At 46.5% G+C, this 13305-nt stretch overlaps 1 protein-coding gene across 2 annotated transcripts in view; it reads right to left on the bottom strand.

Annotated features, from left to right (window-relative positions):
* Positions 1 to 2910: 2910 nt before the first annotated feature.
* Vsig10 (V-set and immunoglobulin domain containing 10) overlaps positions 2911 to 13305 on the bottom strand; it is a 47420-nt gene continuing 37025 nt past the window's right edge. The window contains exons 6-9 of one of the 2 annotated variants that reach the window (XM_008847443.3): positions 9953 to 10063; positions 9173 to 9188; positions 7072 to 7295; positions 2911 to 5430 (exon numbers count right to left, since the gene is read on the bottom strand). In XM_008847443.3, the coding sequence (XP_008845665.1) occupies positions 5384 to 5430; positions 7072 to 7295; positions 9173 to 9188; positions 9953 to 10063 (398 nt within the window). In that variant the 3' untranslated portion in view covers positions 2911 to 5383. The remainder of the gene's footprint in view (positions 5431 to 7071; positions 7296 to 9172; positions 9189 to 9952; positions 10064 to 13305) is intronic. The other variant, XM_017801771.2, reaches the window with a different exon arrangement.

Here is a 13305-nt window from a genome sequence, read left to right as displayed (position 1 = left end):
AACGCAGAGCTGGGGGACACGGGGCGGGGATGGGAACGTGGGGTGGGGTGAACAGTAGAGGGGCGCGGACGGGGTGAGTCGGCACGCAGAGCAAGGGGAAGCGGGTCGGTGATGGGACTGCGGAGCCGGGGGATCCCGGCCAGAGGAATGGGACGCGGACCAGAGAACGCGGGAGTGGGGGGGAGGGGCGGGGGAAAAAACGGGCCTGACTTCGGAGGACGCGGGGCCTAGGGAAACGCGGCGCTCGAGCCTGACTGAGGGGACCGTGGGGCCCAGGGAGACGCGAGCCGGCCTGGGAGGAATGCGGTGGACGGGCCTGAGAGGGGCACGCGGGGACGACGGGAACTCGGCCGGGAGGGGAGCTGGGAGACGCGGAGCGGGCTGGAACGCGGCCGGACCGCGGGAAACAGGGGAACCTGGAGGAAAGATGGAGTGGAATCCCGGCCGGACTGTGGAACCCGGGGAGAGGAGGTCAGGGAAGTGGGGGTAAAGATGGGGGCCGAGGACCCGGTATGAAACGAAAGGCTGACGGGCCTGGGGAGAAAAGCGGGGGTCGGGGCTTGGGGGTGGGAAAATGTGTCCTCCGGCACCCTCGGGTCCTCGTCCCTTCCGGTCAGATGGATGGCCAACATGGATCCGGCAAGGAGAGAAGATTGGTTTTAGAAGTTGCCTGGTCCCTGTGGTTGTTGGTGGCCTTGGAGTCCCCCACTGGGCTCAGCTAACAGCAGTGCCCAAGCCTCCAGTTAATAACGATCCCCACCCCCCGCACTCGAGGCTGCCCAGGTCCCTTGTCTTTTCCTGCTCCCTGCCCAGACATTTCTCCCAGTTGTTTCCTTCCGCTTTGGGTCTAACTTGGACCCAGGGTAGGAGAAGGACTTAGTAAATTGCCCGGGGCCTCGTTGTTGGTGACCTTGGCTTTTCTCCCTGGACCCAGCCAAGTACAGTCCCTCCAAGGTTGCCCAGGTCCCTTTCCTTTTCCTCCTTGCGGAGGCTTTTCTCCCAGTTCAAACTCATTTCCTCTCAGTAGACAAGCCTTTCTATGAAACGGGTCTAGGTACCCATGCTGGCCTCAGGCTCAGGATCCTCCCAAGATTTCAGGAAAGCACCACCAAGCCTGTTTCCTAGCACGTGATTCCCATCTTCTTTTCAGTCCCCAGTCCCTCCATTTCTGTTCGTACCCAAGCTCCTGTTTGTCAGTCCACTACCTCGCTGTGCTTTTCTGCGTTTACTTCTCTTCCACTTACCAGTTCCAGAAACCTTGTATGTCCCTTCTCTCCTTGGGCCTCCTAGAATATACCTGCCTTTTGCCAACTGTCCATTTTTGTACCCCACCTTTCTTCTATCTCTTGTTCTCCGCTGCCGGCCTTTCCCCTCCTCACCCTCTGTTTGAATTTGCCAGGCCCTATTCACCCTCCATTTTATACTGGCATTTAAAAAATTTTTGCTTTTCTCCCCACCTACAGCCTCAGGGTTCCCGTTTTATCCTGATGTTCTGGCCTTTTTATTTTTATGTGTATGAATGTTATACCTGCATGTGTGTAAGTGCACCTATGTCATACAGTGCCCGTGGAGGTCAGAAGAGGGTATCGGATCCCCTGGAACTGAAGTTACAGCCGTGTGGGGTTGCTGGGATTTGTACCTGGGTCTTCTTGCAAGAGCAGCCAGTGCTCCTAAGCGCTGAGCCTTCTCTCCAGGACTGTCATGGCCTTTTCCCACTACCCTTTCCACGTCTTTTTAACCTCCCTTGTCACAAACCACCCCCGCCATTTTCATGTGTGTGCATGCATATGCTTGTGGAAGCCAGAAGTTGTCTGCCTCAATTGCTCTCCATCTAATTTTTTGAGAGAAGGTCTCAACCTGAAGCTCATCATTCTGGCCAAGCTGGGTGGCCAGCAAGCCCCAGGGATCCTCCTGTCTCCCACCCCAGCACTGGGATTAGAAGCTCATACAGGCAAGCACTGCCCCCAAGTCTCCCTTCTCTACTTTTCTTCTGTCCTTTATCTCCCAAATTCCCTTTCCATGTGTCTCCAGGTCCTCATTCTAATTTCTTTTTTCTTTTTTTATTTATTTTTTGGTCTTTTGAGACAGGGTCTCCCTGTCTGGCCTGGAACTTGCTATGTAGACCAGACTGGCCTTGAGCTTAATGAGATCCACCTACCTGCCTCTGCCTCAGGAATGCTGGGATTAAAGGCCTGCATGCTGGTGAAATAGCTGGCCTCAGCTGTTTTCCTTTTGAGCTGCTGGGGATCAAACCCAGGGCTTCCCACATGGTAGTTAATAAGCACTCTACCAATGAGCTCCATCCCTGACCTGACCCTTTACATTTGTATGTATTCAGTATGCATAAGTCATGGAAAGTAAAGTGATAAGGGGAACAATACCGTTTTTGATATTAGAAAGTCAGCCGGGCATGACAGCACTCACCTTTAATCCCAGCATTTGAAAGGCAGAAGCAGGTGGCTCTCTGTGCCAGCCTGGTCTACAAAGCGAGTGCCAGTCCAGCTTGGGATACAGGGAGACCCTGACTCAATAAATAAATAAATAAATAAATAAATAAATAAATAAATAAATAAATAGGCAATAATCTGGGGGAGGGGGCCTTTTTCTGGCACATACTTTTTTCAAATCTTTTTTCGTACATGTATGGGGGGGGCATGCCATGGCATGTGTGTAGAGGCCATCAGACCCTTGCTTAAATTGGTTCTCTCCTGATACCATGTGCTTGGCACCAAATCCTTTATCCCGAGTCATCTCACCAGCCCTGGTTGATTGGTGTTTTGAGACAAGGTCACTATAGCCTAGGCTGACCTCAAACAGCAATCCTGCTTTAGTTTCCCAAGTATAGGGATTACAGGCATGAATCCCTTTTCCCCAATCTTTACTAATTAGGTGTAAATCACAATCACTGAAACATATTTAAAAATAACTTTATTCCAAAATCTTAACAAAATCTATAATCTTAGAACTAATTTCTCCCAACTTTCCCCTATCAAATCATAAGGTTTTGTGGTTTTGTGTTTTGTTTTTTCAGCAGTTGATTGCCAGTCCTGTGCGAGAATATTGTTTGGCACTTACTCGGCACTCTAAGTTCTACCCAGCAGGGATGACCCTCCAGGGTTAGGGTGCAGGTTGTGGAACACTTCCATTATGTGTTTCCTGCTGCAGTTGTCAGACCTGTATGCGCTTTTGAGAAATGGAGCTAATATGAAAGCCACAGGAGTCCTGAGCCCCTCCCCCATGTCCACTGGGTTTTAAGGGATTGAAATAACCCTGAAGTGTCTTTCTTCCTGGTTCTGATAAGTGGATCTCAAGGTCTCTGAGTCAATACATGCAGATTTATTTTTAACTTCACAAATTGGACCTGCCCACACAAAGGCTGTAACCCATGGTCCACATGCTTTGGAGTCTGGATATGGATCATGTTAAGGCAAAGAAAAGGGGAGCTCCAATTCTTTATAAATTCTTAAAACATGAAGCACTTTCATGCCCTGGACTCTTAACCTGCCATTTTATAAATGTGCACACAGGCTCATAAAAGTGTCAGCCACAGGTCAGCTGGTCAGGGCTTCAGACTAGCATTTGGCACCAAGCCCTTAAACCTCCCATTTGGTAGTGAAAAAACACTCAAATATTTCCTATCACCAGGTGTGTGTGCAGAATAGGAAGTTGTAGAAAGCATCCAGTGATCTTGCAAAACATTTCCTTGTGTTCCCAGCTAGTGATTTCCCTCTTGTTTTCTTTTGTTAAAGTTACCTCAGGTAGTAGATGAATTCAAGAACTTGGTTATTAGGACTACAAGGGAGACCAGCTCCATCTCCAATGGAAGCAACCTGAGTATCTCATTGTGAAATGACATTAAGAAAATTAACAGACTGGAGTGATCCAGTTTGTGAGGTGTACAGCAGGAGACCCAGCCAAACAGAACTGAACTTCACAGCATTCCTGAGGGCTTAAAATCATAGCTAGCCTTACCACCCCCCTACCCCCTGCAACCCCACCCTGTGCCATGAGCTGGGGACAGGCATACTGGCAGTGGTTTCTTCAGTTCAGACCCTGCATTCAAGAAAAACATATTCCCACCCACATCTTGCAGGTAACTTCAGATAACCAGCTCCTCATCTCAGAAGGCCCAGGTTCTAGACAAAGGAAGTTCTCCTTTAAGCCTATATTGCCCCTTTTGAGCAGGATATGCACAAGTACAGAGTGCAAATTTCAAGTCAGATTTTCATATTTAGCACACATCTATTGCACCCTTAGAAGATCCCTGACTTCAAGACATTTAGATGGAATTAAAAAAAAAAAAAAAAAACCCTCAATGATCTAGCAGAGAGTTTAACAACCCCAGCTCATCAGCCCTATTTTCATCTGAAACTGAAGTGTCACTGATCAGTGCATCCTCCTATTGAGGGGGAAGGAAACACATATTCCCATTTTCAAGATACAAAAAAACTGACTGGCAAGTCCCGAGTTCTTCACACCAGATACTCTTATGAAATGTTTCTCTTGTCTCCTTTGCAAAGTGCAGGAGACATAAGGAAAGGAAAGCTGAAAGCTGACCTTAGGTCCATCATTTAGGAGGCTTCTCTGTATGTGTAAAGTTCTGCCACATGGGAGATGAGAAGGAAAGACACTTCCTCTTACCAGCTCCTACAGCTCACATATCTCCAAGGAAAAGAATCATCATGAGGGCACCCTGGAGGGCCACTGAGCACCTCCCTGGACACTTTTACATCCAAAATTACCTTCTTCATTTAATCCCCAGGAGCTTGGTAGGTAGGTGCTACTTCACCTATGTTACAGATGGGGAAACAGAGGCCCAAGGGAGAGGCAAGCAGCAAAGAACCAAGTTCCCGATTAAAGCCAGAGTGTCTGACTGCCAAGCCTAACCCAAATTGCCTTCTGGGAGCTGACATCACTGCTCCAAGCTAGCTGCTGGCTCCCTGCCTGAACAGTAATAGGAGGTCTTCTGTCCCTCCCCCCTCCCCCATATTCCTCTTAGTATTGGGCAAGCTGGTTGCAAATCTTGAATGGGCCCAGGGCACAGATAAGAAGTGCTCCCCTGACCCGTGTTCCTCAAATCACAGTAAGCCTCGATAGAGCCAGGCATCAGCAAAGTGGCACCTCGGACACCACCGCAGCTTTCCTCCACACTTGCTGCTCCTTCCCGATGTGTTGTCACACTGTTGAGGAAACTTACAGCAATGAAATCAGTGAAAAACAGCAGAAGGAAAGATGTGTGTGTGGGCTGCTGCTTCACTGGGAGACCCCAGCTGTGGCTAATGCAAATGCCCAGGCAGCAGTGAATCCAGTCAAATCTGAAGGACAAGCTCATCTTCAGTAGAGCTATCCAAGCTTGCAAGACAAGACTGGACCATCCTCTTCATCAAACTGGCTCTTGAATAGTGTAACTTTGCTGTTCATCATTGTCATCTGTTCAGGGGTAAAACAGACCAAACTGAATGATCTCAACAGCCTGGGACTCTTTTTCTCCTATCATCTTCTATCATCTCAAAAACTTTTGGCTGTTTCCTGGTGAGCTGTGGAATTAGGTTCCACCGAGGAAGCGAGGCAAGGTGTGAAACAATCTCTCCCTCGAGGTCTTGTTTTGTTGTGTTGTGTTTTTTTTTTTTTTTTTTTAAAGGCGGTCTCATGTAACCCAGGCTGCCCTTAAATTCACTATATAGCCAAGGATGACCTTGAACTTCTGATCCTCCTGCATCTGCCACCTCCAGTGCTAGAATAACAAGTTATGTGCCATCACATCTGATTTTAGGTAGTGCTGGGGATCAAACCTAGGATTTTGTGTGTACTAGGCAAACATTCTACTAACTGAGCTACATTCCTAGCCCCCTGGAGTGGGAGTTCTTTTGTTTTTGAAGGATTTCATGTAGCTCAGGCTGTTCTCAAATTCATAATTTATGTAGCTCAGGATAACTGCATTCCTGATTCTCTTGCCTCCACCTTCCAAGTGCTGGGATTACAGACTCTCACCACTGCACTGACAATCACCTATTAATTCAGAATCTTCCAAACATCCTTGGTGTTGCTACCCATCATGCCCCAGGCTCATGTCCTCAATTGAAATGCCCTCTCTCAATATACTTATTTAAACTCAAATGCCCTTCCAGACTTGCCTCCTAGCTACCTCTTCCATAAAGCTGCTCCTGACCCATGCACCCCACCCAGCTCTCATCTTTCTCTGAGGCCCTGGAATTTTTAAATCTACCATCCATCACAGAACTGACCAAATCCTTCCTTTAGAGCAGCTCCTCTATTGCTCTTTCAGTGCTGGATACACTTTGCTGGATACACTTCAGTGTTTCCCACGCATTTTCATGTGCTTAGCCTACTGGTCTTATAAAGCTCCCCACTGACAGACTACATAGGTCTTCCTTTTCAATTCAGCAATACCAATATCATATCTTCCTAGGGTGAGCTCTGATGTCTGTTGATTTATTTTCTGTATTTGCAGTTAGTGTTGATTATCATATCCAAAATGCCTGGGACAAGAAGTGATTTGGATTTCAGATTCTGGAAAACTGGCATATACAGAATGAGAGCCCTGGGCTAGGACCCAAGGTTAAACATGAACTCTACAAGTATTTCATATTCTCTTTAAATACATAACTTGAAGATCCTTTCACAGCATTTATTATATTTATTGTGTGTATGTGTATGGGGAGGTGCCTGCGTGTAGAGATCAAAGGACAACTCGTGGGAATCAGTTCTCTCCTTCTACCATGTGAGTTCTGGGGATGGAGTGCAGATCCTCAGGCTTGGCAGCAAGCACCTTTATCCACTGAGCCATCTCGCATGCCCCATTTAATATACTGTTTTAAATAATCACATACATGAAACAAAGTTTGTATATGTTGAGCCATCAGACTCATGGCATAAGCTGACACTCAAAAATACTTTGTATTTTTGGAATGGAATGTACAACCTACAGTGGGGTCTCAGGTTCTAGACTAAATTTTAGCCGTCTTCCCCAGCCTTGAAGAAATCATACATAATCCTTACAGACATCTTCCTGAGATGATCACTGCACAGATGTTAAAGGAAAGAGCTTACCCTGTAGGTCCTGCAGTCCGTTTCCCATGTGGTCTAAGTTACCATTGACCAGCGCAGTCACCCTGTGAATGTGCCCATGCTTGCATACTTCTTTTGGCAATTCCTCTCTCTCATTCGTCTCCTGCTCCACCTCTTCAATAGCATTTTCCTCTTCTTCCTCATCCTCCTCGTCTTCTTCCTCTTCTGAATCCACCAAAACCATGACATCACCCATGTCTTGTCCCCTAATTTCCAAAGAGGGAAAATAACCAAGAAGCGCCATCTTGTTTATCCCAACTTTAGCTCTCAGTAAACAACACTGGATTTCCTTTAATCCCTTTAATACTATGGAAAGGTCCTGCAGTTGGCATGGCTAAGTGATGTGATGGCAGTGAGAATGTAACCTCGTGAAGAGATGAGGCCATACATTGCTAGAGCATGTATGTAAATGCTGCAGTCTGCACTGAGGATGTAGCTCAGTAGAGTGCTTGCCTACCATGCCCTGGGTTTGATCCCCAATACCATGCAACTAGGCATGGTGGAGCATGCTTGTAATCCCAGCACTCCAGAGGTGGAGGCAGGAGATCAGAAGTTTATGGTCATCCATGGCTACATGGCGAGTTTGAGGACAGTCTAGGATACATGAGACTCTGTCTGAAAGAAAGTAAGAAAGCTGTAATCTTTACTGAAATGGTCCTATTTGTCTCCCTTCCTGGGAGCTCTCCTGATCCTCATTACTTAAGGCCCGGGTGAGCTCTTCTCCTTCCAATTGCATTTGGGCTCCATGCCCAGAGTCTTAGCATTGAATTGTTCTTAGTCTACTGCTGCCTGGCCTACCTAGCCAGGCTGTACGGTTCCTATGGAATGAAGGCTGTGTTTCACGGACCCACCATAGTCCTGGGAACATTAAATTCTGACTTCATCCTTGTACCCCTCTGTGAAATAGATGAAGGGATGGAAGGCTCACAGAGGGTCGGGAACAGTCCTAGGACTGGCATAGCTGTAATTTGAGCCCAGGGCCACTAATTCCAAAGCCATTTCTCACAATGCCACTCCAGTGAATAGTAGGCCCAGGAACAACAAACATGCCAGGATAATGGCTTTCAAATGCAGGCTGGTAAAGGGAATGATTTCCCATGAAAGATGGTTCTGGAGCAATAATATCCCCTCATGAAGAATGAGAAAGAGGAACTACTGGTCCACAGATGACAAAGAAGAGCTCTTTGTTTGGCACCTTGAGGAATGAAACGCACTGAGTTCCATTTGTTTACTTTGCCCTTACTGGATTTGCCTGAGAGGGTGGGAACTTCTGGTCATGCTCAGACTTGTCTTCTAAGACAGCAAACATCTAAGTGTTAGTAGCATTAAAAACAAGTCTTTCTGTAGGAAACAGTAATTTTAAAATGAAATGGAGATCTTTTTTAGAGGTTAAAAACTCATTCAAGTTTATGTCTTACAGGGTTTATACTGAATTCAATATTGTATAACTGTATTAATTCAACTGTGAACCTAAAAATTAACAGCCACTTTTGAAAGAGAGGTATCTTTACTCTGGAAATTGTTATTGAATATGCTTCTTCTAATCTTGTGGTTATTAAATAAATTTTTTTAAAAAATATTTAAAAAAAAAGAAATACATGCATAAATCATGAAAACAAACAAACAAAATCTCTACAACTATGACTTGGTCTCCCTTTTGACTCATTTTAGAAAATGAAATAAAGCAAGCGCATGAGTGGCCTGGCTCAGTGTGTACATACCACCTTCATGTTCCAGTGACAGGCGTGAAGTGTGCCCAGCCCTCAGGTCCCACCATAAATGAGCACAGGACTTTGGAATCAGACCTGGGTCAGACTATAGACACTACCATTTGCTTCCTGCGTAAACTTTCAGAAATTACTCCAGAATCCTTCCATCTTGTTAGGAAAACAGAAATGCCACCCCCTGCCCCCAAGAGGTCGTCAAGATGGGAGGTTTACCATAATGCCTCAGGAAACTCCTAGCCCAGGGTCAGGCACATGGTTGGTCCCCATGAGAGATGCTATTATTGTTCTTAGGAATCAAAACAGCAGGGAAGATAAATTATGGAGATGGGCTTTCAATAAGTCTAGAGGACACTCACCTGAAAGTGCTTCCTGCTGAAGAGAGAAGGAAAACAGAAATGAATATCCAGCCGCATCTCAGTCTCACAAGTTTTTAATCGCTGGGCATGGTGGCGCACACCTTTAATCCCAGCACTCTGGAGGCAGAGGCAGGCAAATCTCTGTGAATTCAAGGCCAGCCTGGTCTACACAGTGAGTTCCAGGCCAGCTGGGGCTACAGGGAGACCCTGTCTCAAAAAGACCAAAAAAAAAAAAAAAAAAAGTTTTTAATCAAACTAACATTCAGAAGAATTGGAAAGATGGCTCAGTAACCGTGCTTGCTCTTATAAGCATGAGGACCAGAGTTCAAATTCCCTAACACCCATGTAAAAAGTCAGGCATAGGTGTGTGCCCCTAACTCAGCATTAGGGGGCAGAGGCAGGCAGATCCCAGCAGCCTGCCTAGCCAAGGGGTAAGACTCTGTTCTCAAGGCAATAAGGTGGACAGTAATAGAGGAAGATACCCAGCCCTACTCTGGCCTCCACATAAGCACACATGGGTGCATAAAACATACTCATGTGCACACATCATACAATAAATTTAAAAAGATTTAAAAAACTATCATTGACAAAAAATGAACAGCCGGAGAGGTGAGGAGGATGCTTGGGGGTGATACTTAGGCACCTCATTATTGCACATTTTGAGCCAAAAAAGAATCAGAAGGATAGGGCATCAGGTGGGAGCCAGGCACATAGGTATCCTCCCACCCACACGTTTTTTTTGAATCCCGAGAGAAGCAGAGGCATCCAGCTGGCTCTTACCTTTCCAGCAGAGCACAGGGCTGTAATACAGCATGAGCCCTGAAATGATGGCCAGTCCCAGCAGAAGGAGGCTAACAATGGTCCCCACAATGCCCCCAATGTTCAGAGGTTCTGTAAAGAGAGCACAGCATGAGCCCTTCCACCTGACAGCTGTGCACCCAGGGGCCTAAAACCTGCCCTCTTCAGCCCAAGCTGGGTTCTTGTCCTGTTTCGGTTTCATGTCCTTAAACAGAACCGTATCAACTCCCTGTAATAAGATTCCGACCTCATCTCCCCACCACAGGCCAAGAGAGTTTATGGAATCAAATGAAGTACATAGTAGGAAGAACACTGGAAGGTTAGATCCCTGTGTGGACCAGATGCCAACACTGTTTTCTGGAACACGAGAGTGTGAGTTAGTGCCACAGTAAACAAGGTAACCAGTGGAACAGGCAGAGAATTTAGGAACTGGCCACACATAGAAAGAAACTTGATGCGTGGGTGTAGTGACACAAGCCAGAGGCAGGAGGATCCCAAGTTCCAGGCCAGTCTTGTCTGCAGATTAAGTTCCAGGACAGCCAGAGCTGCATAGCAACACCCTATCTTAAAAAAAAATGAAAAAGAATAAAGCTTGATTTTGCCACTAATGAACAAAGGGAGAAGAGTCAACAGATAGAGCAAAGTGGGAGGGGCAAACCTGATCCTACCACGTAACACTCAGAGAAAGCAATTCTGCATTAACTGAAGACCTAACCATGAAAAGAAAAATACTAAGACTTCAGGAGAAAAACTGGGCATGATGGCAGACACCCAAACTGCAGGCACTTAGGAGGTTGAGGTGGGAGGATAAGAACTTCAAAGCCATCCTTTACTACATAGTGAGTTCAAGGCTAGCTTGGGCTACATGAGACCCTGTATCAAAACAGAAAGAAAAGGGAGGAAGGGAGGAAAAGAGGGATGAGAGAAGGAGGGAAGGAGAGAGAGGAAAGGAGAATGCCATTGTGACTGGTACACTCCCTAGGTTTTTAAGGTTTGGGGAGTTTTGTTTTGTTCTTAGGGTTTTATTTTTTTGTTTGTCTGTTTTTTTGTTTTTTTTTTTTGAGACAGATTCTCTATAGCCCTAGCTAGCCTGGAACTGGCTATGTAGACCAAGCTGGACTTGATCCCAAAGATCCACCTGCCTGTGCCTCCCAAGTGCTAGGATTAAAGTATGTACCACTACACCTGGCTTCAGGTTTTTAAGCTGTGGGTCATAACTGAAGGTGAAGGTTGAGGGGAAAAATTGACAACAGTAAAGGTTTCTGAATGTGCAACAAGCAAAAGTTAATTCCATTTCAAATGTGGCGTAGGAGGTGTTTCTGGCAAAGCCTGCCAGTGCCTCATGGATCAACTTCACGGCAGCCTTGGTTCTGAACACAATGTGTGGCACTGTGCAGGATGCCAAGGAATGCCAACGAACCCTGCCTGAGATACTACTCCATGCTGTGAGGTGCAGTGTTTTTACTATACATAGAGTTTTTCTGCTCTGTTTAAACATGTTTATTTGTGGGGCTGGAGAGCTGGCTCAGTGGTTAAGAGCACTAGGTTTAGTTCCCACCATGGAGGCTCACAACTATCCATAACTCCAGTTCCAGGGTATCTGATGCCCTCCTCTTACCTAAGTAGGCACTGTATACTTACATACATGCAGGCAAAACATTCATACATATAAAATAAAAATAAATTAAAATTTTATATTTGTTTTTGATTGTGTAAGTGTAGGTGTATTTTGTGCCATAGTATATGTAGAGGTCAGAAGACAACTTTCAAGAGTCAGTTTTCCCACCTTGTTGAGGGGCCTCTCTTGTTTGGGGGGCTGTGCTTTGTACTTCAGGCTAGCCCATAAGCTTCTGAGTGATTCTGTCTCTGTCGCGCATCTCACAGCTAGAGTGCTGGATTTCCAGGCACATGCTACTGCATCCAGCTTCTGATGTGGGTTCCAGGGATTGACTGGGGTCACCAGGCTTGTGTGGCCAACACTCACTGAGTTGTCTCCTCAGCCCAAAGTTTTCTACCCTTATAGAAACATGGCAGTTTAACTAACATACACTATTCCTTAATATATTCCTACTGCCTATAAGTGTCAAATTAGTATTTTGGGGGATTGTACTGTCTTAAAATGTTTGATTTTAAAAACTATTTGAGTTGCTAGCTTGAGTTACATTAAAAAAATAGCTAAGTAAAATTTGGCTTTGGATCAAGACAGAATTTCCAGCAGTTTCTCAAATGTCCCTAAACGTACTTCTGCTATTTTGTACTCTGTATTTATGAAAAGCAGCATTTTCAACATTGATGATTATAAAATCAAATTGGGCTGGAGAGATGGCTCAGTGGTTAAGAGCACTGACTGCATTTCTAAAAGTCCCAGGTTTGATTCCCAGCACCCACAAAGCATCTAATTCCAGCTCCAGGGGACCCAAAGTCCTCTTTTGGCCTCCGTGGGCACTGAATGACACCAGTGCACTTACATACATGCAAGCAAAACACTTATACACATAAAATAAAAATAATTAATTTTAAAAAACCATACTGAAGCCAGGCGTGGTGAAGCATGCCTTTAATCCCAGCACTTGGAAGGCAGAGGCAGGTGGATCTCTGTGAGTTCAAGGCCAGCCTGGTCTACATAGCAAGTTCCAGGCCAGCTGGGGCTACTGGGAGACCCTCTCTCACAAAGACCAAAAATATAAAAAAAGAAAAAACATACTGGGGACCCGAAGGCCTCTCTCCGACCGGCAGGCCTCTCTCTCCCGGGTAAGTCTATCTTGCCCTCCCTACCTTGATTGCCCCAGCCTCACTCACCCTCCCATCTCCCCTGCCAGTCTCTCCTCCTAGCCTGGGCCCTGTCCCATTCCTTGTCTAGGGGCCCCAGATGCCTGGGGAACCACCACTGCTTCTTCCTGATCCTGTGCATCTAGAGCAACTCAGTTACTTCCCAGGTCCCAAGGGGTGCTCTGGGCCTGGCCCCACCCTCATCTTCTGCCTCCCTGGGTCGGCACAACCCAGACAACCTCTTTCCTAGACACGTGCTGACCTTTCCTCTTCCTGGTCCTTTGCATCCAGACCAACCCAGTGCCTCACTGCAGTCCCCAGGGGCCCTTGGAGCCGCCTCCCACCCCCATCTTCCTTTGCATCTCTGGGTGGGACCGCTACCAGCTGCCAGAGACCAGCATCTTCCCTGGGTCTGGCTCCCAGGCCAGTCCAACCCCCAAATTCCTAAGGCCAAAATCTATTCTGGAGGGATCCAGACCTTAGGAGAAAGCCTGAGAGCATCTGATCCTCATCTGACTTGGGCCTCTGTGGGAACTCCTGAAGACAAAAGCAATCTGGCCACTCCA

The sequence above is a fragment of the Nannospalax galili genome, unplaced genomic scaffold, assembly GCF_000622305.1.
Source record: "Nannospalax galili isolate Female #2095 unplaced genomic scaffold, S.galili_v1.0 scaffold120, whole genome shotgun sequence".
NCBI lineage: Eukaryota > Metazoa > Chordata > Mammalia > Rodentia > Spalacidae > Nannospalax > Nannospalax galili.
This window is presented reverse-complemented; position numbering and strand designations above follow the sequence as displayed.